We start from the raw sequence: 24,601 nt of genomic DNA on the forward strand, positions 1-24,601 counted from the left end.
CCTATCCTTAGGATAGGTCATCAATGTCTGATTGGCCGGGGTCCGACACCCTGCCCTCCCGCTGATCAGCTGTTACCTGTCCCGTCGGCAGCAGCAGGCAATCGGAAATGCTCAGATTTGGAGCTACTGCGTCTTCTGATAGTTGCTGCGGCCTGGTACTGCACATCCGCCTCCCATAGAAGACGGAGCAGCTCTGGAACTGAGCATTTCCAGCCTCCTGCTGACTCCGCCGGGACGGAGAACAGCTGATCAGTGGGGGGTGCAGAGTATCGGACCCCAGCTGATCAGACATTGATGACCTATCCTTACGATAGGCCATCAATGTAAAAGTAGCAGACAACCCCTTTAATAGTGTTTTGATGCTGTGCGGCTGTCACACTGAGAGCCCTGCTGCCAGGAGGAAATTAACTTTATCCCTCTAGGCAGCTTTGGGCTCTCAGTCATTGGGGTGCTTTTTTGACATGGTTTCAAGATCTAACCGACAGCCGGCTCAGCATTGCATCAGTACATTGCTGGCTGTCAGTCTGTGCCAGGGCGTAGTTATAGCTCACTATGCACTAAAACCGTGTTGGCCGCGACCCTAACTCTGAAAACCTGAGGCTGCCAGGGGGAATAAAGATCATTTCCTCTTGGCTGCGGGGCTCTTAGTGCGGACAATGGGCAGCTTCAGAACGCTATTAACCTGCAGATTAACCCAATGCCTGAAGCTTAATACCTATTTTTTACATGCCAGGTTCCCTTTAAAGTGAATGACGCTGCGATGTAATACCACACACAGGGAACAGATGTATGCCTGTGTTTAGAAAACAGCCAAATATTTCTAATCCTGTATATCCCTATTATTGACAAGTATCGACCCATCACGTTTTTCATACAGAATATAGGCATTCTCTGTTATACATCTACCGCATTCTAAGGATTGAAGGGAACAGTTACTGAGGATTACTTCCTATAGACAATTAAAAGACTGAACTTTACTACTGGGTGAGTAATATTTGTAGAGTAAAAGAACATAGGATTTGCCCAAGTGACACATTGGAGGTGCTACAAGTCCGTAGGGGCAGCCTGCGGAAATACTCATACTTACGGTACTTCTCGTGGGTCTACCAGAAAAATAAAACAGCATACATAGTTATGTAGTTAATACGGTTGAATAAAGGCAAATGTTTGTCAGGTTCAACTGAGGGATAGGAAAGGACAAAGGGAAGGGACACAACCACAACACATGATCCAGTCCTACCAAAAAGAGCTAATCTTTCCCACCTGATCCCAATTGTCAGTCCACTGGACCAAACATTCAGAAAACAACTTGATATATTTACATTAACATTTTAGTTATTTTCTTCTAAAGAAAAAAAAAAGCATCTAAGCCTTTTTTGACACCATCAGTGGTCCTACAGTGATCAGCTCCAGAGGTAAACTATTCCACAGATTAAAGGGAAGCTGTCACCAGATTTGGTGACTATAAGCTGAGGGCAACACCACTAAGCTCTTATATACAGCATTCCAGAATATTGTATATAAGAGCCCAAGCCGCTCTGTGTAGAACGTAAAAAACACTTTTATAATACTCACCTAAGGGGCGGTCCTGTCCGATGGGTGTCGCTGCTCTCCAGTCTAGCGCCTCCTCTCTCCAGTCCGGCGCCTTCTCTCTGCGGCGATCGCGTCCTCCTTCTTCTGAAGCCTGTGTGCATGACGTGTTCTATATCATCTACACTGGCCGACATTGAGGTCATGCACAGGCGCACTTTGATCTGCCCTGAGCAGGGCAGATCAAAGTATTGTAGTGCGTATGCGCAGGCGGTCTTTAACCTTTCCTCGCGCCTGCGCATTACAGTTCTTTAATCTGCCCTCAGCAGGGAAGATCAAAGTGCGCATGCGCAGGATAGCAATGTCGGTGTGTGTGGATGACGTAGACACGTCATCCCCCATGGGCTGGGAAGAAGGAAGACAGACATCGCAGCAGAGAAAAGGCGCTGGACCGGAGAGCAGCAACACCCATAGGACCGGACCGACCCATGGGTGAGTATTATACGGAGCGGCCTGGCTCTTATATACAGTATTCTGGAACGCAGTATATAAGAGTTCCCTGGAGGTGGCCACAGCTTATAGTTGCCAAATCTGGTGACAGGTTCCCTTTAATATTTATTACAATAAAGAAGCCTTATCTCCTCTGGAAATCAAATCTTTCTTTCTCCAGACAGAGGGAGTGCCCTATTGTCTATTGAGGGGGTTTTACGTGCAACAGCTTTTGACCATTCATTTTGCATGGTCCAGTTATGTAGTTGTCCAAGTTTATCGTGTGTCCCTCTTAGTTGTCTCTTCTCAAGACTAAATACATTTAATCTTTTTAATGTTTCTTCATAACTAAGATCCTCCATGCCCCTTACCAGTTTTACCTTTGTACCTCTTCTAGTTCCAGGTCCTCCTTTCTATGAACTGGTGCCCAGAATTGAACTACATATTCCAGATCAAGTGGCACTACTGCTTTGTAAAGTGGTAATCGTATGTCTCTCTGTCCCTCGAGTTTGCACCTCTTTTACTACATGACAATATCCTACTGGCTTTAGAAGCGGCTGATTGACATTGCATGTTATTATTTAGTCTGTGATTTACAAGAACTCCTAGATTCTTCTCTTTAAGTGACTCTTCTAGTTTTACCACACCTAGGAATATATGACGTCTGGATATTATTAGTGCCCTGAAGCCTAACTTTATATTTATCCACATTGAATCTCATCTGCCAAGTGGATGCTGAAACACTCAATTTGTCCAAGTCAGCCAGTAACTTATAAATATATTCAATAAATTGCACTATATTACATAGCTTTATGTCATCTGCAAAAATAGAAATAATACACTGATCCCTCACTTATAGCAGGATTTACGTTCTAGAGACCCCCGCGATAGGTGAAAATCTGCGAAGTAGCGGAGTTATATTTACTTTATTATTTACCCTTATTTTTCAGATCATAAGAGGCACTTTTCCTCCTAAAAAATTTGGGAGAAAAATGAGGGGTGCGTCTTATAAGCTAAATTTAGTGGTGGAGAATGGTGACAGGAGGCAGGGGCAATGCTGCGGACTGTGCTCTGTGCTGTGGGCAGCGAGGCAGGGGCCATCCTGAAAATGTCGGCGGTCCGGGCTTCAAATAATGGCGCCTGAAGTCAGCGCGTGCGCAGATTGAGCTCTCTGCTCAAGATCTAATCTGCACACGCGCCGCCTCAAGCCCATTGATCTCCCAACAGTGGACTTAATGAAAATGGCTCCCTGAAGTGGCAATAAAAATTGGCACCCCTTACAATAATAAAAAATATTTGTACATCCTAATAAAATGTGTAGTATACTGTAAAAATGTAAAATGGGAAACGCTTTGAGATGTCCTGACAGGATACAGTTAAAAGATGGGTGGGGGTTTGTAATAAAAAGTGTTCTACCATGGGACTCATAAGTGGCTTTGGCAGCCCGAGAGTGAGTCATAAGAGTCTTACAGTTAGGTAGAAGGTTGGCAGCACAGGGAAGGGCTGTGGAAACTATAACACTTTTTCATGCCAGTGTTGAAAATACAGATCATCTAGAAAATCTACAGACAGAAAATTCTAAATCCCACCAACTAAATGACATTTCATTCTTTTATTTCTTTTTTTTTTTATATTGGCCCAGTAAGCCACTGTGTCTTCCATAACTTCCTCCCATTGGTCTAGTGGCTGGCTTCTCGCTTGGGATGTGAAAGGTCCTGGGTTTGAATCCTGGACCGAGCCCATGGACTCTGTTGGACAGCAACCAATTGGTCATTCTAATCCTCCAGAATATTTTCCTCAGTGGTCTAGTGGTTGGCTTCTCGCTTTCGTTGCGAGAGGTCCTAGGTTTGAATCCTGGACAGAGCTCATGATCTCTGTTGGATCGCGACCAATTAGTCGTTCCAATCCTCCATGATACTTTCCCTCAACAAACTTCCAAGAGGGAAGTATCTTTGACCCACCTCCTCAGGCTCGGACTGGTCCACAGGAGAATCCTCTGGTGGGCCCCTTTGCAGTAAATCGTAACTTCCCCCCTCCAATATAATCAGTAGTTGGAACAGTACACTTGTTACACTGTATAGATTACGTTTAAATGGTCTGCTGGACCCTTATCAAATAAATAAATCATACTATTTTTTTTATTCATTTACCAGTGTCTTATACACTTAATTAATTTTACAATTTATATTTGATAACTACCTGGGAACGTTTGCACACATGGTATATAGATGGTTACTGCTCCTTTCCATCTCCACGATTGATAAACAATGGGGGTATAATCCTGCACAGGTTTTATGTACTATTATTGCAGCTCTCTATACTGACTCTTTCACTTTTGTGTGATCATGTCACTGGCTGGTGATTTTGACTATGAAGGGGTTAAATAGAATACATTTTACCATAATTATGGGAGTGTTACAAAATACCATTAAAATAGCAATCCTAGCTTTCATAATTAGCAAAAGTATACCAGAATTGGAAAATGTAGAAAACTTAATTACGCTCATTAAGTTACTACAAGGTGTTGGCGTGTAATAACAGCAGTGAAGTAAGAGCGGGCGACACACCCGGATCCAGGATCCATCTCCCGGGCTCAAGTTTTACACATCTCAGAATTGGCGATCTGGAGTCATTTTATGTGAACACCTCTCCACAGATCATCTACGGGGAAATAGACACTTGATGGTTTTGGTTTGGCACATCCCTTTGCTTGGAAAAGATAATTCACACAAGACACTGACATAATAATCCAGCAAACAGGAGAGGAGGAAATTTCCAGGAGTCATGTTTGCTGGTTTACGGAGCACATGAGTGCACCGCAGTCTCTAAAATGGAGCATTAGTTATATTTAGCAGCACATTTTATTACACAGTTTTTATGAAGTACTGTATACTCCAAGGGGTACTTTGCTCACTACGACATCGCAAACCGATGGTAGCGATGCCTAGCGCAATAGTCCCCGCCCCTGTCGCAGCTGCGATATCTTGTGATAGCTGCCGTAGTGAAAATTATCGCTACGGCAGCTTCACATGGACTTACCTGCCCTGCGACGTCGCTCTGGCTGGCGAACCGCCTCCTTCCTAAGGGGGCGGGTCGTGCGGCGTCACAGCGACGTCACACGGCAGGCGGCCAATAGAAGCAGGGGGGCGGAGATGAGTGGGACGTAAACATCCCGCCCACCTCCTTCCTTCCTCATTGCAGCCGGGAGGCAGGTAAGGCGATGTTCCTCGCTCCTGCGGCTTCACACAGCGATGTGTGCTGCCGCAGGAACGAGGAACAACATCGTAACATCGGTCCTTCCGAAATTATGGAAATGACGCTACACCGATGATACGATTTCGATGCTTTTGCGCTCGTTAATCGTATCAAAAACGATTTACACTCTCCGATGTCGACAGCGACGCCGGATGTGCGTCACTTTCGATTTGAGCCCACTGACATCGCAGCTGCTATGTCGTAGTGTGCAAAGTACCCCTTAGTGCTGTCAGGCACAAGACTGCTATGAACGCGTAGCTTAACAGAGGTATCTTTGTCTACCTATATTTAAAGGGATCTGTCACCTAATTCATGTTGCCCAAACCATGGGCAGCATGAAGTGGAGCTTGGCTGTATGATTGCAACCAGGAATAGACAATAGACAAAAAGACAATACTAAGAATTAGGAGGCACTCACTCAGTGCAAGTGGAAGAAAGGTGATTTCGGCAGCTAAACAGAAAGGGTTCTTTACAATTAGAGCAGTCAGACTGTGGAATGCCCTACCACAAGAGGTAGTAATGACAGAAACTATAAAATGTTTTAAAAAAGGTCTGGATGATTTCCTCAGTACTTACAACATTGTCGGCTATACATGATTTAGTGACAAAATGTAGAATTGGTGGAGGAAGGTTGAACTAGATGGACCTAGGTCTTTTTTCAACCTATGTAACTATGAAGATCCTGCTGGGGACTAGTCTGGTTCTGCTCCCAGCAGGATTCTTCCAGCACTGCTGGAGAAGATTGACAGGTCTCTCCCATAACGTGGTGGTGGTGCCAAGGGTCAGATCAATGTCAATGGGGGTCACAAAGTTCTCCATCCGATTTTATGATTTTGGAAAGTAAAGACGTTGTAATTTTTCTCAAATCCTATTACCATACCGTATCTGCACAGTACCACCATGTGTAATTTCTGTGTGTGGCACTGCCATAACTCTCAAGCAGCACGACAGATGTCTTGGGGTTATATTTGATTTGGTTCAGATCTTTCCTTTATGCTCTACATCCAAACATTCACACACTCTTCTCACCTGCACCTCAAAAACATCTCCAGGATCTGCCATTTTCTTACCTTAGAAATGATAAAAAGTGTAACTGTCACTCTGATTCAATCTTGTGAGGATTACTGCAACTCACCATACTTGGTCTTCCTTTCACACAACTCTCCACTCACCAAACTATCCTGAAATGCAGCAACCAGGGTCCTATTTCTGTCCAGCTGCTACACTGATGCCACCAACCTGCGCCAGGCATTGCACTGGTTACCCATCTGCTATAGAATACAGGATAAACGTATCACTCAACCACAAAGTTCATCCCTACATCTCCCCCAGCATCTCTGTGAACCTCAATGCTGCTAATGTCCTAACAAAACCATACTCCATAAAGAAAATCTCCCACTCCCATTTTTAGACTTTTCAGCATCAGTTCTCTGGAATGCACAACACCAGACAATTTGGTTAATCCGATTGTCCACAGTTTTAGGCCCTGTGCGCACTAGAAAATGGAATTTTCTTAAGAAAATTCCGCAGGGTCTGAAAGATTACCGCACCCGCGGTAAAAAAAACGCGGCAAACCGCACCCAAAAATGCATGCGGTTTCCCGCGGTTTTACCACGGTATTGCTCGCGGTATTGCCGCGGTTTTGCCGCATGCAGGTTGGTACATGTGTTTTAATGCATTCAATGCAATAAAGCACATTGAAAGAAAAAAAAAAGTCATTTCCTTCTGAGATAGATAGATAGATAGATAGATAGATAAATAGATAAATAGACAGATAGAAGAATAGATAGAGGGATAGATAGATAGCGTCCTTATGAGCACACGCTGCATTTATCCCGAGCGGTAATGTGTTGTTCACATTACCGGCCGTGGGAAATGCCCTGTGGTTACCTCTGCTGTCTCGCTGCGAGGCTGCATTCAGTGCTGTGTGTCAGTCGCGGCTGGATACAAGCATCGCAGGACGTGGATTACGCCGGAGCTGTGTGTTTGGGATGGGTTAATAAAGGGGTGAAACAGGGGCTTTTTTGTGTTTTATTAAAAATAAAGGATTTTTCTGTGTGTGTGTTTTTTTCACTTTACTTACGGGTTGATCATGTCAGCTGTCTCATAGACGCTGCCATGATCAAGCCTGGACTTAGTGGACTTAGATCCGCCACCATTAACTCCTTATATTACCCTGATTGCCACGGCAACAGGAAGAGCCGGGGACACTCCGGTACTGCCGCATAATGGATGCGACAGTCCCGGGGCAGCTGCGGGCTGATATTCTCGGCTTCGGGAGGGAGGGTGGGACATTAACCCTGGCCCTCGACCTCCCCAGCCTGAGAATACCGGGCCGCCTCTGTGTGTTTACCGCGGCTGGAAGGTAAAAATACGGTAGAGCCCGCGTGTTTTTTTTTTCTATATGTCTGTTTGATTTGTATGTGTATTCTATATGTCTGTATCTGTGTGTGAGTGTGATGTGTGTGTATTCTATGTCTGTGTGTGAGTGTGATGTGTGTGTATTCTATGTCTGTGTCTGTGATATGTGTATTTACTCTCTGCTCCGCTTCCTCTTTCTGTCATAATGACCTCACTTCCCTGAAAACCGCAGGCAGCGATGAACATTATGTCCCGAAACCGCGAAATACCGGTGGGAATAACGCAGGAAAACGCAATGAACCGCACAGAATTTGCTGCCTGCGTTATTCCCTGTGGGATTTCACAATTACATTGCAGTCAATGGAGTGAAATCCCGCAGCGACGTGTGGAAAAGAAGTGACATGCAATTGTTTTTGCTGCGGGAATCCCGCAGCAAAACATGCAGCTGTCAAAATCCACATAGTGCGCACAGCATTTTTGTTTCCCATAGGATTTGCTGGTGAATCACTACAGAGATGTTATGAACATAACATGCAGCGAAACATGCAGCAAAACCGCAGGAAATCCGCAGCAAAAAACGGCAAGTGCGCACAGGGCCTTAAAGGAAACCTGTCACTTGATTCATGCTGCCAAAAACATTGCTCCTTTGCATCATCTGTTCTCACACACCCCATAGAATTTACTTTTCATATTCTCTAAATATCTCAGATGGCATTATATCACTTTATGTTTTACTGCGATCCTTGTGATTAGTATAATTTGAGAATGTGGCACAGAAAAGGTTATATCCCCCGATCAATAACACTGACATATAGTCAATCTTTCCATCTGACCAATGCTTCTATTACCATACTATTCAGAATAAAAAGTGATGCTTTAATATAGAGAAAAAAAATGTAGTATAATATTCCAAAAACACAGTTACCAGCCCTTTTCCGTTCTCCTCTCATTAGGGTTTGTGTTCTATCCTTTTCAGTAAATGTGATGTTGAACTTTACCTTTTCCAAGTGCACACCAAACACTCCTCATTGTCATACTTTCCATTTTAGTATTGTGTTCTATTACACCAATTGCCAACCCCCAAACATAGGGGTGTACATAGCAAAGGTCCAAATTGGGGCTACTGGCTTTCTTTAAATAACCCATCGGGTCCTCGCAATTGAGACACATGGGCTTAATGGGGGTTAAAGAGAGCAGCTCCTAGCTAACCGCTTATGTACTTTTCGCCAAGGCATCTAAGGGGTTAGACTGCTACAGTCCGTGCTATGTCCAATCGCAGCAGTTACCAACTTGTCTAGAGTAGCCACTAGGTATGGCAAGTTTAGCACGTAAGTGTGTACAATACCAGGTCTCCTGATTTTTGCCAAACATATACAGCAGATATCAGGAGAAGTAGGTGGACAACAGGCAGGGGGAGGAATGGTTCAGCACCGGGCCCCTCATTGCTCATGGGCTCTATAGTGGTCGTGTGGCCTCTGCCACCATTGGAGTACATCACTGCTCAAAACTTCAAAATGCTTTGGAAATACAGTACTCCTGGACATCGTCAGCTACAATACAGTTATCTAATCCTCAAAGCCTACTCCACATGGGGTTGAAATGTTGTAACTATTTAGATCCTATATAATTTGCTCTGGAAATAAGAATGAAGTCAGTTTTAAGGATCATATAGTACTGATGTTCCTATCAAATGACTTACTGCCTTTTCGTAGCTCTTACTCATTACCTATGCCCTAATGTACCAACGTACTTAACAGACGGTATCGTCAGGAAATCAAAGTTTGAGAAATGAAATACTGTTTCTATTCATTATTGACGTTTTCTATCAGCAATACAGAATTATTTGTTAATTGGCACTAACCTACCCTTTACCTCTGATCATAGATCCTCTGTTAGATCAGTCTGACCTTGTAAAGCGCTGTTATAAGTCTCAAAACTCACCTTGCTGCTGTTGCTGTGGAGGTGTTAGTTCACCAGGACTTCCGGCAGACATGGTGTCCAGACTTATTCTTTGGGGTGTGCAACTGGATGGTACAATAGGAGAAACGGAGCTTGGCGGAGACTGTCCCCCTGTCTGATTGCTGGAGGTCATACAACCAGGAAAAGGATGGGCAACATAACCATTGGGTTGGCAGTGAGTTTGGAGATAGGAGGGATGTAAGAAATGTGGGTAGGCATGTCCGTATCCGGTGTCACCAAAATGATTAAAGTGTAGCGAGTCTTCACCATGTGGAACTGTGAATCCATACTGCATCTTAACAGTGGGGACCTGAAAAGGAGGTGAAATATCATGGTTGGGCTGTACGCTTTGCCCATAAGGCTGGGATAGGTGTAATGGAAACTCTCCCCGATGAAAAGGTTGCATTGTTGACATCTTGCCTCCTTCCATAGCCCACATGTTAGGCACTGGATAGCAAGATGAACTTTGACAATGAGAACATGGACACATTGGAGGCAAAACAGGTTCGTGAGAAATAGGTTGACACATATATTGTCGATTTTCTCTTAAGCTTCCTCTCTTTGGCGGGCTCTGTGTTTGGTTGGGGTAATGCTGAGGCCCTTCAGACAATGAGCGATACAGTCTTCTTCTCTCCTGGTCCGTATACATGCCTGGGTAGTGACCCCCTTGCAATATTGCGCCTGCTCCTGGTGCCCCACGAGGATCAAGAATTCCTTCTGGTCTGAAGTAAGATCTGCTTGGTGGCCCCTCCATATTAGGACCAGCATAACCTACTCTGCAGGAACAATGCCTGGACAATATCGCTCTCCGTCCTGGATAGACAGCAAGGCTTCCAAACTGCCCTATTTCATCTTCCAAAATCACTGCTTCACAAGGTGATTCTCTCTGTTCTTCCCAGGATGGTGGAGTTAAGGGTAAGTTTTGAGATGCTCCATCATCTAATACTCCAGTCCACTGAGGTGAGTACTGAAATCTTGATTCTCCATTCACTTTTGCCTTAATGTTTTGGTTTCCTCCTTCCTGATGCATTTGATGTTGTAACTCTCTTTGTCTTTCCTCCATATTTTGCTTTTGATGTCCATTTTGGGTTACTACATCCTCAGATTTCACCAACTGTGAGTAATGTGGTTCTCCTTCATTCTTTACATTAACTCCAAAACCACCCAGAAGTTTTGCTAGGTCTTCTCGCTCGGCTGCTGTTGGTAAAGACTTCTGTGGAGTTTCCTCCAACCTTTCAGTTGGGGCTGAGGAATGTCCAGAGTCACTACTGACAGATAGCAGTCGTCCATGCTGTTCGGGGCTTCCATTTGTAGAGGTCACCGGTGTGTTTTTTTTCTTCACACGAGCGTACAAGCTGCCATCCAATGGCCCACGAGTGTGACTAAGATCTATGGGACAAAAAAATTTAAAAGAAGTGTAAATAAAATAACAAAACAAAAGGGCATGGAGGGTAGGATAATAAAAGATAATATGTATAGTATACGGGTGAAGGATCACTGTTATGTATCTATCAGAGCTTTCTTTTAAGAAGACAACATGACACTCTTTTGGCATTTGTCTGGCAATGGAAACCAATAGACAAGTGCATCCCTACATCGTGCACATTGAGAGCTTTCCCAGCGTAAGCATCAAACATATGGTAATAATAAGATGTGACTGGAACCTGAATAAAACATATCTGCCAAATACGTCTGCGGATCTAATATCTGATTTATTAATACATGTGTCCATCCTTACCTTCACCCCCTGTATTTCATTAAAGGGAACCTATCACCAGATTTATCCCCTATAAGCTGCAGCCACCACCACTGAGCTCTTATATACAGAATTCCAGAATACTGTATATAAGAACCCCGGCTGCTCTTTATAACATAAATAACACTTTTAGAATACTCACGTAAGGGGCGGTCCGGTCCGATGAGTGTCTCTCCTCTCTGGTCAAGCGCCTCCTCTCCGCGGCGATCATCGTCCTCCTTCTTCTGAGCCCGTGTGCATGACGTGTCCTACGTCATGCACAGTAGCTGTCATTGAGGTCCTGAGCAGGCGCACTGTGATCTGCCCTACTCAGGGCAGATCAAAGTATTGTAGTGCACAAGCACAGGCAGTCTCTAATCTTTCCTTGCGCCTGTGCATTAGTTCTTTAATCTGCCCTCAGCAGGGCAGATCAAAGTGTGCATGCGCAGGACCGCAATGTCGGCTTGTGTGGATGACGTAGACATGTCATCCACACTGGACTGGGAAGAAGGAGGACGAAGATCGCAGCAGAGAGGAGGCATCGGACCGGAGAGAGGAGGCGCCAGACTGGAGAGCAGTGACACCCATAGGACCGGACGCCTCCTAGGTGAGTAGTGCGCCTGCATGGGACCTCAGTGCCAGCTAGTGTGGGTGACATAGTACGCATCATGCACCCAGGCTTCAGAAGAAGGACAAAGATGGCTGAAAGAGGAAGCGCCAGTACCGGAGAACGGAGACACCCATCCAACCAGTCTGCACCGCACTGCCCCTTAGGTGACTATTATAAAGTAGAATTAATTGAAAAACTACCACGCTAACTGAATAAATGGGGAAAGAGAGTGAATGGGTAGACGTAAATTCAGGTATACAAATATGGAGCCACAGCAGGGAATTAGTAAAATGTAAACTGATTTATTGTATAATAATTTAAGATAAAACACAAGGTTTAAAAATTATACATAAAAACAAAAAGCCTCTGCGTGGAGGTTTTGTTGATAGGGTCCTGGTGAGGAACCTGGGGACAGAAGGGGAGGCTTGGGACTTGTTAGGAATACAAAATGACAGGAATGAGTGAAAGTAAACCAAAAGTTGTTCTCTCCTCCTCTTGTCATTTTCACAAATTCTACATTTTCATCCTCAATGTGGTCATAACCACCAGGCAATTAGTATTTTAACCCAGACCCTTAATATTCCTATTATCAGTTTATTTTTATTCATTCCTGTCATTTTGTATTCCTAACAGGTCCCAAGCCTCCCCTTCTGACCCCAGGTTCCTCACCAGGACCCTCTCCACAATACCTCCACGCAGAGTTTTTTTGTTTATAATGTCTAAACCTGGTGACAGGTTCCCTTTAATAATTTTGATTGGAACTGTATAAGTATGCAGAGTTTGCAGGCCATGGCCATTGTCGCCTACAAGGGTCACTTTGCTTCTCCGGTTTTGCCTCTGCACCCTCCCGTAAATCATACTCATTTTGCCTGTGCGTCCTGTCTTAGTGACTCATTGACTTGTCACATACAAAAAAAGCCTAGACCCCTGAAATTCCACTAAAACCACAGCAATCCCACACCACTAATATTAACCAGAACTATAATGTAAAGCAATCCCTGGGAATATTGTCTGTGCAAATTATTACAGAGGAAGTGACTAATCCTCTTAGTGTCTCGCCCGGATTTATATCTACAAGTGACATAGAATAAGGAGACCTCTGACCTTTCCATTAAACACTTATTTGGCCCAGCTGTTATATGTGACGTTCAGTGCACTCACCCTCCAGACTGTCCTCATGGTTTACATTGAGGTTTTCATAAGAGTCATACCGGACAAGTGGATCAGTGATGTCATAATCCACTGAAACGCTGGGATCGTTGCGGAAACCATTTCGCCCTTTAATGTGGGAGAAGGAGACACAAGGAGGGAGTGAGATGACAGTAAGTTTATTAGACAAACCGCAGAATGCTATGCCAGTGGGAGACAGATGTGTTTAGGACACCAGATTAGTTGATCATGCAGGAATATTGGGGACTTCCATTGTATAATGTCATCTATACAGGAAGAATCTAGTTAACGCTCATAACCAAGATGAATTCAAAGGCTACAAATGGAGCAGACTCTATTGCGGCATTTCATTAAGACTTGTGTTTTGTGCACCAGATGTAGGTTCTATTGAGACGTCAATTTTCTCGTACAGTGGCGATCCGTATTTTTCACACATAGCACTCATACCTACTATATTCTATGGGGTAGTTCACATGTACATTATATTCCTTGGACAGAGTTGTCTATGCAAGCATGGAGACTGTCACGGGGGTGTACGGATGGAACAGGGGCTCCTTGGCTGACCCTAAGACTGGGGCTTCTGTGCTGTCCCTTATCCCGAGGGTAGACTTGATGGTAGTCAGGCTCGAGCCTTCAACGTGGCCCTGTCTCCTGTCCAAGCCCTAATATTACTTCCCCCACCCAGGGAACAGGCTGGAAACCCAGTAACCAACACCACACAAATAATTACAGACAAGGGTAAATGAAAATTTGTGCACACTGCACCCAAACACAAAGGAGGGACAATATGTGAACTGGGGAGTAATGCAAAAAGGATAGGAAACAAATACACAACTGGAGAACTCACACACTGGATTGGCGTAAAAGCACAAAAAATGTAAATATTGCTGCGCAAACATTTTACACCAGAATTCTGTCAAAAACACCTTATGACTCAGAAGTGCCCTACGCCTTACCTTTAACTTTGTCTTGTCCAGAGGAAAATATAAATTCCACAGCTGCGTCATCTGGATATCTGTCATCTTGGATCAGAAATTACAATTATTATTAATAATATGGGAATGCACAGTAAATGGCAGTGAACTCAGTGATGTTCTGTTATACCATGGAGAAGATCAGTGCACGGATATCAGGAAATCACAGGGACTACTAAACAAACAACACCACATATCTCCGTTTTCCCATCCTGACGAGTGTCACATGGACGAGCAGATTATACTGAACTAGTAACAGATGAATTTTCAAGATAAGAGACAGGCAGGGTTAAATAATCTTGAGACTTCCTCAATACAATGAACGTGGCCATAAAAGCCTCCTTAACCAATCGCTGGCCACAGCAACGAATGCCTAAGGGTACCTTCACACTTTAGCGATGCAGCAGCGATCCGACCAGCGATCTGACCTGGTCAAGATCGCTGCTGCAGCGCTACATGGTCGCTGGTGAGCTGTCAAACAGGCAGATCTCACCAGCGACCAGTGACCAGCCCCCAGCCAGCAGAGACGTGCAAGCGACGCTTCGCTTGCACGGAGCCGGCGTCTGGAAGCTGCGGACACTGGTAACTAAGGTAAACATCGGGTATGGTTACCCGATGTTTACATTAGTTACCAGCGCACACCGCTTAGCTTAGCGCTGGCTCCTTGCTCTCCTAGCTACAGTACACATCGGGTTAATTAACCCGAAGTGTAATGCAGCTACATGTGCAGAGAGCAGGGAGCCGCGCACACTGCTTAGCGCTGGCTCCTTGCTCTCCTAGCTACAGTACACATCGGGTTAATTAACCCGATGTGTACAGCAGCTACATGTGCAGAGAGCCGGAGCCGGCAGCACAGGCAGCGTGAGAGCTGCGGAGGCTGGTAACTAAGGTAAATATCGGGTAACCACCTTGGTTACCCGATGTTTATCTTGGTTACAGCTTACCGCAGCTGCCAGATGCCGGCTCCTGCTCCCTGCTTGCTTCATTTCGTCGCTCTCTCGCTGTCACACACACAGCGATCTGTGTGTCACAGCGGGAGAGAGCCTTTGAAGAAAACGAACCAGGGCTGTGTGTAACGAGCAGCGATCTCGCAGCAGGGGCCAGATCGCTGCTCAGTGTCACACACAGCGAGATCGCTAATGAGGTCACTGCTGCGTCACAAAAAGCGTGACTCAGCAGCGATCTCGGCAGCGAGCTCGCTGTGTGTGAAGCACCCCTAAGTCATTCCACTATCCAGTCTATGATTAGTTCTGCAGATTCTTGTCATGTCACTGCATTGTTACTGTTTCGCTCCTAAAAATCTAAATTCTTATCATTTTATTAGTATTTTGTAAATCAGCCTTTGGCTTTCAACACTGACTGAATCCTTCTGGGCATGCTCTCTATCAGATTCAAGTATTGCTCGGCTGAAATGTGATCCCAGGTCTCTTCTACATGTTCCCAATGTTGGTGGATACTGGTTGATTGACTTGAGTATGTATACAGCATTTTCTTCAACTCTACCCAAAAGTGTTCAATTGGGTTGAGGTCTGGGAACTGTGGGGGCAAATCCAGCACCTCTACTTCATTGTCATTGACTCATTTCTTCGCCAATCTCAATGTATGCTTTGGGTCGTTGTCTGGTGGAACACTATGTATTCCTTTTCATACTAATAGTACTCGAGTGCACATAGTAACTCATCTTGTAGGATACTCACATATAGCACAGCTTTGAGACTAGCATAGATCCTGGTCAAGTATCCAACGCCTTTGGCTGTGAAACATTATCAGGCTTCAGGTCCAGTCACACATAACGAGATCATGAACGAGATCGCTACTACGTCACAGTTTCCGGATCGTTGCTGAGTTGTTGGTGAAATCGTATGTGAGGTGTCACACACACCGACTTTAGGAACGAGCATGCGATCTTGTAAATCGTCGGGACCCTGTCACACAATGCGGACACAACTACATGCCACTGATCTAGGTCGTTAACGAAATCGTTAGCTAGGTGTCAAACATAGAGATTTATCCTGCCCAGCAGGACTCCAACGAGCCAAAAATGGCCCAGGCTGTTCAGCATCGACCAACGATTTCACAGCAGGGGGCGGATCGTTGGTACATGTCAAACACGATGAGATCGCTAGTGAAGTCGTTGTTGCGTCACAGAAACTGTGACGTAGCATCGATCTCGCTCACGATCTCGTTATGTGTGAAGTGGCCTTTCCACCACCAAACTTGACAGTTCCTTCAATTTCTTGATCTGTTAGCCCCTTTGTCTCTTGTTTCTTCCACACCGATAAGTACCTGGTCTATTGACTTTTGTCTCATCACTCCAAATCATCCGTTTCCAATCTTCTATTGTCCACTATGTGTACTTTTTTTGCAAACTTCGGCTGATGCTTCTTATGACGATATTGAAGTTGAGGCTTCTCCTTTTTTTCAGGCCACCATTCCAGATTTGTGTAATATGCGTCACACGGTGCTTGAATGAACATATGTGATCTCACTATTACAAAACATACGAGCCACCTCCACTGCCATATTTGTCACACCAGAACTGATAGACCTTATGATGATCCAACTTGTTGACCATTTTGCTGGGATGTCCATCTCTTGGCTTTTTAATGAATGGACGGCCATATTTCTTTAATTATTCTTCCAACTGTCATGACACATGATGCAGTTTCTCAATTTTCGTGGCCGAGAGACTGCTATCGATGACCTGGATGATGCTGTTTCTCTTTTGTTGGGAAATCTTTGTAATGACTGCTCTTCGATTTGAACCAGTGACCTTTCATTTGGGAATCAACCTAAAAACACACTGAGCTATTAGGGAATATGAGAACAGGTTGGAATTTGTAGTGTACAGGAAGAAAAATATTTTTCCACCGCCAAGAGCAAAACCGTAGCAATGCAGTGACCTGACAAGAATCTGCATAACTAATAATATGCTAAGTAGTTGCAAATCAAATTTCTCTATGAGATATCCAAGATGACTGTCTATAACATAAAGGTAGTCTCACATAGGAAGCTGTAGTGGATGGTGAGATATGGAGCCTGAATTTAGAAGTTTAAAACATTGATACCCTTTTGCTCGTCAGTGTTTTTTTTTTTCTATACCAGACTAAGCTTTTAAAATATGTTTCCCAAGGACAACCAAGTAAATAAGTCTCTATATGATGGTACAAAACATAGATGGATCTGTAAATCCAGCTCACACCCCGCAGAGCGCAGCTGTCACTGCACCACATCCATTCATTGGCGGTGGTCGGTACTCAGCTTTACGGATATCCTTTTTTAAAACACAATATTAACAACAAATGTCAAACATTTAATTTTTTGCCTCATCTCATACTTGTAGCCATCATGCTTACATACTTTGTTCAATATTATGCATCAGTATTTGTATGGCTGTGTTCATATTTGGGTGAAAAAGTCATTGTTCCCATCTAAACAATGCACATGGACAGACATTATACATCAATAGGATCTGTCAGGCACCACTGGTATTTGTCCAATGATAGATCTGACACTGTGTTGTGGTGTCTGTTATAAACGTACACCATGATGTAGATGTGAACAAAGCCTGAGACAAAACAAACAGTACATCCAAACCATAGAAAACCTGTAAATCTTTCCATTAATGTCTCTATATGATGCCTTCTTGGATACAAATATTGAGGCAAAATGTGAAATCACTTAAGATAGTGGAAACGTTTTCCTTTGACTTCTTGATTTCATGACTCCAGGTTGAAGAAATTTCTCCAGCACAGAAAATTAAATTGGTGTAAAAAAAAGAAGTGCTGCAGCAGCCTCACTAGGAAAAACTCATAACAAGATCTGTGCAGCAAAAAGCAAAATGAGCAACATTCCCCTAACATCTTGCCAATTCAGTAGCCACAGAACGTGACTTTAAAATATTTTGTCCACAGTTCTTTCTTTTCCCTCATGTCTCAATATTCCTAAATGCCACCTGAGTAAGTAGCTCTTGCTTAATTCACAGTCTATAAGCAGACCCTGTCTAAACGTGAAGGTATCATCAGAAAATGACCTATTGTTTGTCAAGTTACTACATTAAATAATGTATTGTTTTTACATTTTGGCAATGGGTTTTTTTACACACCATAATCTATTTTAAAATAGAAATCATGCAATTTTGATTTTGGCCATTGGGTTGTTGTTTTTTTGAGAGTCTAACTTCCTACTATTTCAGGAAACAACACATGTACATAGCCACAATGAACATACTCTGACCCTTTCTTTTATATTGAAAGATCTAATGAGCTAATGCAAAAGTTATTGAAAAAGAAAGGGATGCAAAGTCAGATATCACATCACCTATTGTGATTGGATGTGGCCACTGTTTTTTATGGAGTCTAACTTCCTATTGTTTCAGGAAACAACACTTGTACATAGCCACAATGAACAGACTCTGACCCTTTCTTTTGTATTTAGATAGCTAATGAGCTGATGCGAAAAATATTGAAAAAGAAAGGGATGCAAAGTCAGATATCACATCACCTATTGTGATTGGAGGTGGCCACTGTTTTTTTTTAGAGTCTAACTTCCTATTGTTTCAGGAAACAACACATGTACCTAGCCACAATGAATGGACTCTGACCCTTACTTTCGTATTGAAGTAGCTAATGAGCTGATGCGAAAGTTATTGAAAAAGAAAGGGATGCAAAATCAGATGTCACATCACCTATTGTGATTGGAGGTGGCCACTGTTTTTTTAGAGTCTAACTTCCTGTTGTTTCAGGAAACAACACATGTACCTAGCCACAATGAACAAACTCTGACCCTTTCTTTTGTATTGAAGTATCTAATGAGCTGATGCAAAGGTCATTGAAAAATAAGGGGACGCAAGGTCAGATGTTACATCACCTATTGTGACTGGAGGATCTTTATCAGCTGTGTAAAGAGCTGTTACCTGTCATTATAATTCTGCCTCTGCTGATAAGGAGTCTACTGGAAACTCTTCTTGAAAGGACAAGAAGCATCAATCAACAAAGCCCCAGTGGCCAGAGTGAGAATTGTAATTTTACATTTTTTAATTTTTTTTTTTAAATAAATATTGTGTGATGAAAAACAACACTCCAAAAATGTGTTAAAAAATACACAAAAAACAAAAAGTTAATTTAAACAATAGGTCATTTTCTGATGCTAGATTACCTTTAAAACCATAAAATTCTGTGTAAACAACTTTGGAAATCACAGGTAGGCAGCCAGGATGGAAGGCGCCATATCTCACCTGAGCAGGCACAATCCAACTGGTCTTTGCTGAAGCAGAGGTGAGTGTTGTGAATCGTACAGGTATGGAACTGAAGTCTGAACAGGACCTCGCGCTCGTGGGGCTTGCAGCGCTTATGGTAGCATTTCACCTGCGAATACAAATTTATATGATGCAAATAGGCGAGAAATGGTAAACTTATTTACTTGAAGTTAAGTGTCAAATTTTGTGTCTGTCAAGATCAATCTTATAAAACCCCTTTAATAAGATGTAAATATCTCTACTACATAGAGGTAGTAACCTTCTGCAAAATTTGCTTCTAAAAATGTCTTAATGTCAACCAAATGTGCCAAAAGACATGAACATATGTGAGTATTTCACTGGATGACCTATGCTTTCACAATATTATTATGTTGAGCACTGTTGAATGAACTGGAAGATTTTTTTCAAGGAAGAAAGGATAAAAATCCATCAAACAAGAATTGAAAGACTCTTGGCTGCTACAAGAAGTGTTTACAAGCTGTGATACTTGTAGACTGTGAGCCCTCGCGGGCAGAGTCCTCTCCTCCTGTACCAGTCTGTGTTTTGTTTATGATTATTGTACTTGTCCCTATTATGTATACCCCTTTCACATGTAAAGCGCCATGGAATAAATGGCGCTATAATAATAAATAATAATAATACTTGCCAAAGGGGTGCTACTAGTTACTAACCATGAAGGGTGCCCATTTTCCTTTTTTGTTAATTTAAAAATCTAAAAGAAGATTTTTTTTTTCTACAATCCAAAGGAAATGTGTCTTCTTTAACTTTATGCCTTTTAGAGATCATTTCATCTTCCACTTACTTGACTGATCACAATAACAGTAATTTTGCCCAGGAGGTGCCCAAACTTATGCATGAAACTGTATTGCATGTCTGATCCTATGTCTGTTGCTAATTTGTACCAAAATCCCAATCAGATTGTCAGGACAATGCGATGTAATATACCTGTAAAATGCAGAGACCAATACATACCATAATATCGCCTTTAAGAAGAAGGGCTGGCTCCAGACTAATACACAGCTGACGCTTCTTATTAGCGCCATTTCCTTGACTTAAGCTAGAGACAAGAGAGGCAGAGTAAGGCTAAATTAAGACTGTCGTATCAAAAAATGGGAACAAAACTCAAAATGTGGACATTGTTTGGCTCAGTATACAGGTCTGTGTGCTCGTCTATATTACAGATGGGTTGCAGGAGCTGTCATTGACGACATGCGCTAATCTTGTCCGTAATATTACATGTAATAGAACGTAGTGTATACAACGTCCACATGTACAGGCTGAACGGAGCCCACAGCGGAGCCTTGGGCAAAGTGGCCCATGACTTAGTTTGTAGGGCAATGAGGGGTTAACCTGTTAGGAGGAAAGAAAAGCTCAGGCTGTGGGGGGGGGGGGGCAAAAGTTTAGGGGGGCTGGTGTAAGAGTAAGGGGAGTGGGTAAGTTTGAATTGGGTATATAGGATCAGGATGGGGGGGGACTACCAGAGCGGCACGTTTGGCCAGCAGAAAAGGTCCTGCCCTGTGTTGAGTTGGGGTGTGAGTTGATAGGGGATAGTGTTGCGTTTTAACAAACTGTTCGGTGTCATTTGGGCAAGTGGTAGTCAGGTGGGTTCTTGGAGTTGGTGGTTGGGAGTTGAACAATAGGTGGATGGTAACCCCTTCCTTTTCCTTTGAAATGGTAATTATCTAACGGACTTTGGGGCTCTCCAGGGTGGGTCCCCTGAGAGTCGGTGTTAGGGAAATGGTTTTCCGGTTAGAGGTGTCCCCGTGCCTGTGGTTGCAGCTGGAGGCAACGCTGGACGGTTTATTATTATTATGGGAACGTCCACCAGATTTTTCGGAGCACCAAGAACCCTCTTTGTTTAAAGAAAGTTATGCTATTTATTTACTGTTATGTTTGTGTAATAAAGGGCCGATTTGGCCAAATTATCCAAGCAGGTGTCATGTGTTTATTGGAGGGAGAATCTGTGGGAATGGGGTAATGTGAATAGTGGGTTGGTTGAAGTCAGGAAGGAAGCATCTGCAATAGTGCAGTCATGGCTTGTTGGCTGCAATAGGTCCGTGTGCAGTCCATGCTGTCTGTCTGAATGAGCCCCTAATTAGGGTGTTACTATACGTTACAAAGTACTGAGGTACAGAAATAACACTTACTAAATTCCTGAGGTGTAGACCAGCTGCATGGACTGGTAGATCTTCAGAAAGGGACAAAATCCTGAGACAGAGGAGAAATGAGACAATATGAGTGGAATGAAGATTTACAGAAGCCCTGGCATTCCTCTGATTTTATGTGGCCTGGACAGGAATGTGCTGGACTCATACAGCAAAATGAAGGCATTACTATGACACAAGTGAAATAACACGGCTAGATTATGCAGATGGTAAACATATGAGACGGAATTGTCTGCGTATAGATCTGCGGTAGGAATACATTATGAATGAAGCAGGGTTCAATCAAGGGCGGCTCAGGTAGCAAAATGACTCAAATGTTTCCAGTGGGCATCGAGCTCTGAGGGTCATGTATGAGGAGCTCTCCTCTGACCAGGCCTTCATAAACTGAAAGGCTTGTTCAGGACTTCAAAACAAAGGACTTATCTTTAGGCCTCTTTTACACATCTGTGAAAACCATGCACATTTTGCACAGACGTGTAAAAGGTGCGTACTGCCCTCCTTGTGCTGTGATTTTGCCAAACGTGTATTCTCCGTGTGCTATCTGTGATAACACATGGAGAACAGGAACTTTCTGCTCACCTGTCCCTGGCGTTACTGTCCGTGGTGCTGATCTACGGTCTCTGGCCCTGCTGACTCCCCCCTGCGGCTGCTTCCGGTCCTCTGTGCCATGCATATGCGATGAGCACAATGAGCTGGGTCGGAAGCAAGTGACAGCAGCGGCAGAGATAGCAGGGCTGGAGAAATTAATTTTATTTCACAGGCATGTGTGAGTTTTCTCCAGTACATGTCGCACTGATGTCACACGGATCACATCTGTGCAGTCGGTGTGACACCCGTGCTGCCGGAGAAAAAAGGGACATGTCTACGTGTGGAGCACACGGACACACATATGCTCCACTTGGACACACGGTCCATGGCAAAGCACACCCGTGTGCGCAAACCCATTGATTTTAATGGGTCTACATGTGCCCGTGTCTCTGGTACGTGTGAAAACGGACATCACACGTACCAGAGACACGTATGTGTGAAGGAGGCCTTACAGAAATATTGCCACACTTGACCACGAGCTGTGCCTCGTTTTGCAGCTCAACCCTATGTCAAGTGAATGGACACTGCTGTAGTTCAGTTCCTGCAAAAGGGTAGAGAATACAGGCCCAGCGACCCATATTCTCCATGTGAGCGCCATTACCAAAAATTTCTATCACCAACTAATCTCCAAGGAGAACAAAAAATTGGTTTCCAAGATTCAATAGGCCGGATCCTTCTCTGTGTTTACATCATTTGTCAGGGAATTTTCAAGGGTCCCTAATACACATTAGGCCTCATTCACACATCCGCAATTAAACATGTATATGAAAAATGGTAGCAGTATCCTCAGTGTTTTGGATCAGGGTGTCTTCAGTGTACGATCTCTGTGTCCATTTTTACCATCAGTCACCATTGTTTTTTACGGATGGATAAACAAAGAAATTAATGATAAAACTTATCCTGTACTTTGCAATTAGTCATGAGTGAGTGCTACCATGCTCAGGTGCTCAGTACTCATAAAAAGCAGTCGGACACTTGGATAGGCGCGACTAGAGTACTAAGTATAATGGAAGTCAAAGAGAAACTCAAGCATTTTTCCGGGAGCTCTTCAGCAAAAATGCTAGTGTTCCCCATTGACTTCCATTATACTCGGGTGCTCGAGTCGCACCTATCCGAGTGTCCAACTGCTGGTTACGAGTACAGAGCACCTGAGCATGGTAGTGCTCGCTCAGCACTATTTACAATGTTAAACACATACAGCACATGAGATGTACACTGACGCCATCCATGTGCTGTAGGCATTTTTCAAGGCTTGTATTGGCTCTTGTTGCCGGAAAAAAAATGGACATGTCTCCGGAAGCTTTGCATGGACACACGGTCCATGTAAAGTCATGGACATGTGAGAAGCCCTATAGGTTATAATTAGTGATGAGCAAATACAAAAAAATATTTAGGTTTGGGATATTTGTTTCGAATACCTAGTACTATTGCAGTATTCGTCACGAATAACGACCCTAATGCAAGTCAATGGGGGAACCCGAGCATTTTTCTTGAAGATTTCCCAGAAAAATTCACAGGTTCCCCATTGATTTGCAAATATTTTAGTATTCGCTCATCACTAGTTATAATGGTTGCATGTTATATCCATGAAAAAACGAATGTAACATGGACGTGTGAAGGAGGCCTTGGTAACATTCGGTCATTCTCATTCTAATGTGTATATGATGGGGGCCTTTTTAACCCACAATTCTAAAGTCCATAGATTGCACATCATTTTATGCTGACAATTTCCCTTTATATTGCACCCAACAAAAGTTCTTTAATGGGTGAAATCATATTTCCATGCGCTGACACCTAGGTTCAGATCCTTCATAAAGCTTCTACCATACTGTGCATGATGTTTTTGTTGGCCTTGACAGGTCTGTAGGATATGGATGGTGACCAAAGGACCAGCTTGGGGGTGGGGGTCAGTTAACAGGATCTGCCACATTCATGTATATGGGAAATGTTCGACTATCCTTGATGTCTCCATGTGGGTGACATAGGGATCAAGCTAGATGTATTTTTACCCAAGCAATATGCGGCATCAAAAATATCTGGCAGGTTCTTTCCTTACGTCTTGGAAAAACATGACTATTTAACCAAGAAAACAGTGTGTTAGGAATATGAGGAGGATATCATAACTAAAATAACTACATAATGTAATAGTCATGGAGTAAGGTTGGTTCCAAGTTTATACCCTGCCATAAATAGCAGAAAAATTCAATAAATATACAGTGAAAATTATGTTCAAATTATGTTAAATGGCAAATCAACCCCAACTATGAAATTAAAAAAGAAGCGACTGCTATGCTTCATGGTAGAGTAACACTAAGCAGATGTCTGACATATGCGTGAAGATGATGGTATGCACAGACCACAAGGGACGTGGAGTGACCCAGGTCTGGAAACCTGCGTTCTCATCCTATAGCCTAACTGTATGGAAAATCGCATTAGCTACATAGGTTTTGATTACATTTGGCATGGTCATATTCATTTAGGGTTTTGTTTTTCCAAACTAATTTTGGA

The 24,601-nt window shown here is 43.4% G+C and overlaps 1 protein-coding gene across 4 annotated transcripts in view; it reads right to left on the bottom strand.

Moving 5' to 3' along the window:
• TNS2 (tensin 2) overlaps window positions 1-24,601 on the bottom strand; it is a 261,754-nt gene that overhangs the window by 23,674 nt on the left and 213,479 nt on the right. For all 4 annotated transcript variants that reach the window (XM_075337232.1, XM_075337231.1, XM_075337234.1 and 1 more), the window contains exons 13-18: window positions 21,488-21,548; window positions 20,313-20,397; window positions 19,320-19,449; window positions 14,066-14,131; window positions 13,101-13,217; window positions 9,577-10,983 (exon numbers count right to left, since the gene is read on the bottom strand). In XM_075337232.1, the coding sequence (XP_075193347.1) occupies window positions 9,577-10,983; window positions 13,101-13,217; window positions 14,066-14,131; window positions 19,320-19,449; window positions 20,313-20,397; window positions 21,488-21,548 (1,866 nt within the window). The remainder of the gene's footprint in view (window positions 1-9,576; window positions 10,984-13,100; window positions 13,218-14,065; window positions 14,132-19,319; window positions 19,450-20,312; window positions 20,398-21,487; window positions 21,549-24,601) is intronic.

Source organism: Anomaloglossus baeobatrachus, chromosome 2 (assembly GCF_048569485.1).
Source record: "Anomaloglossus baeobatrachus isolate aAnoBae1 chromosome 2, aAnoBae1.hap1, whole genome shotgun sequence".
Lineage (NCBI taxonomy): Eukaryota > Metazoa > Chordata > Amphibia > Anura > Aromobatidae > Anomaloglossus > Anomaloglossus baeobatrachus.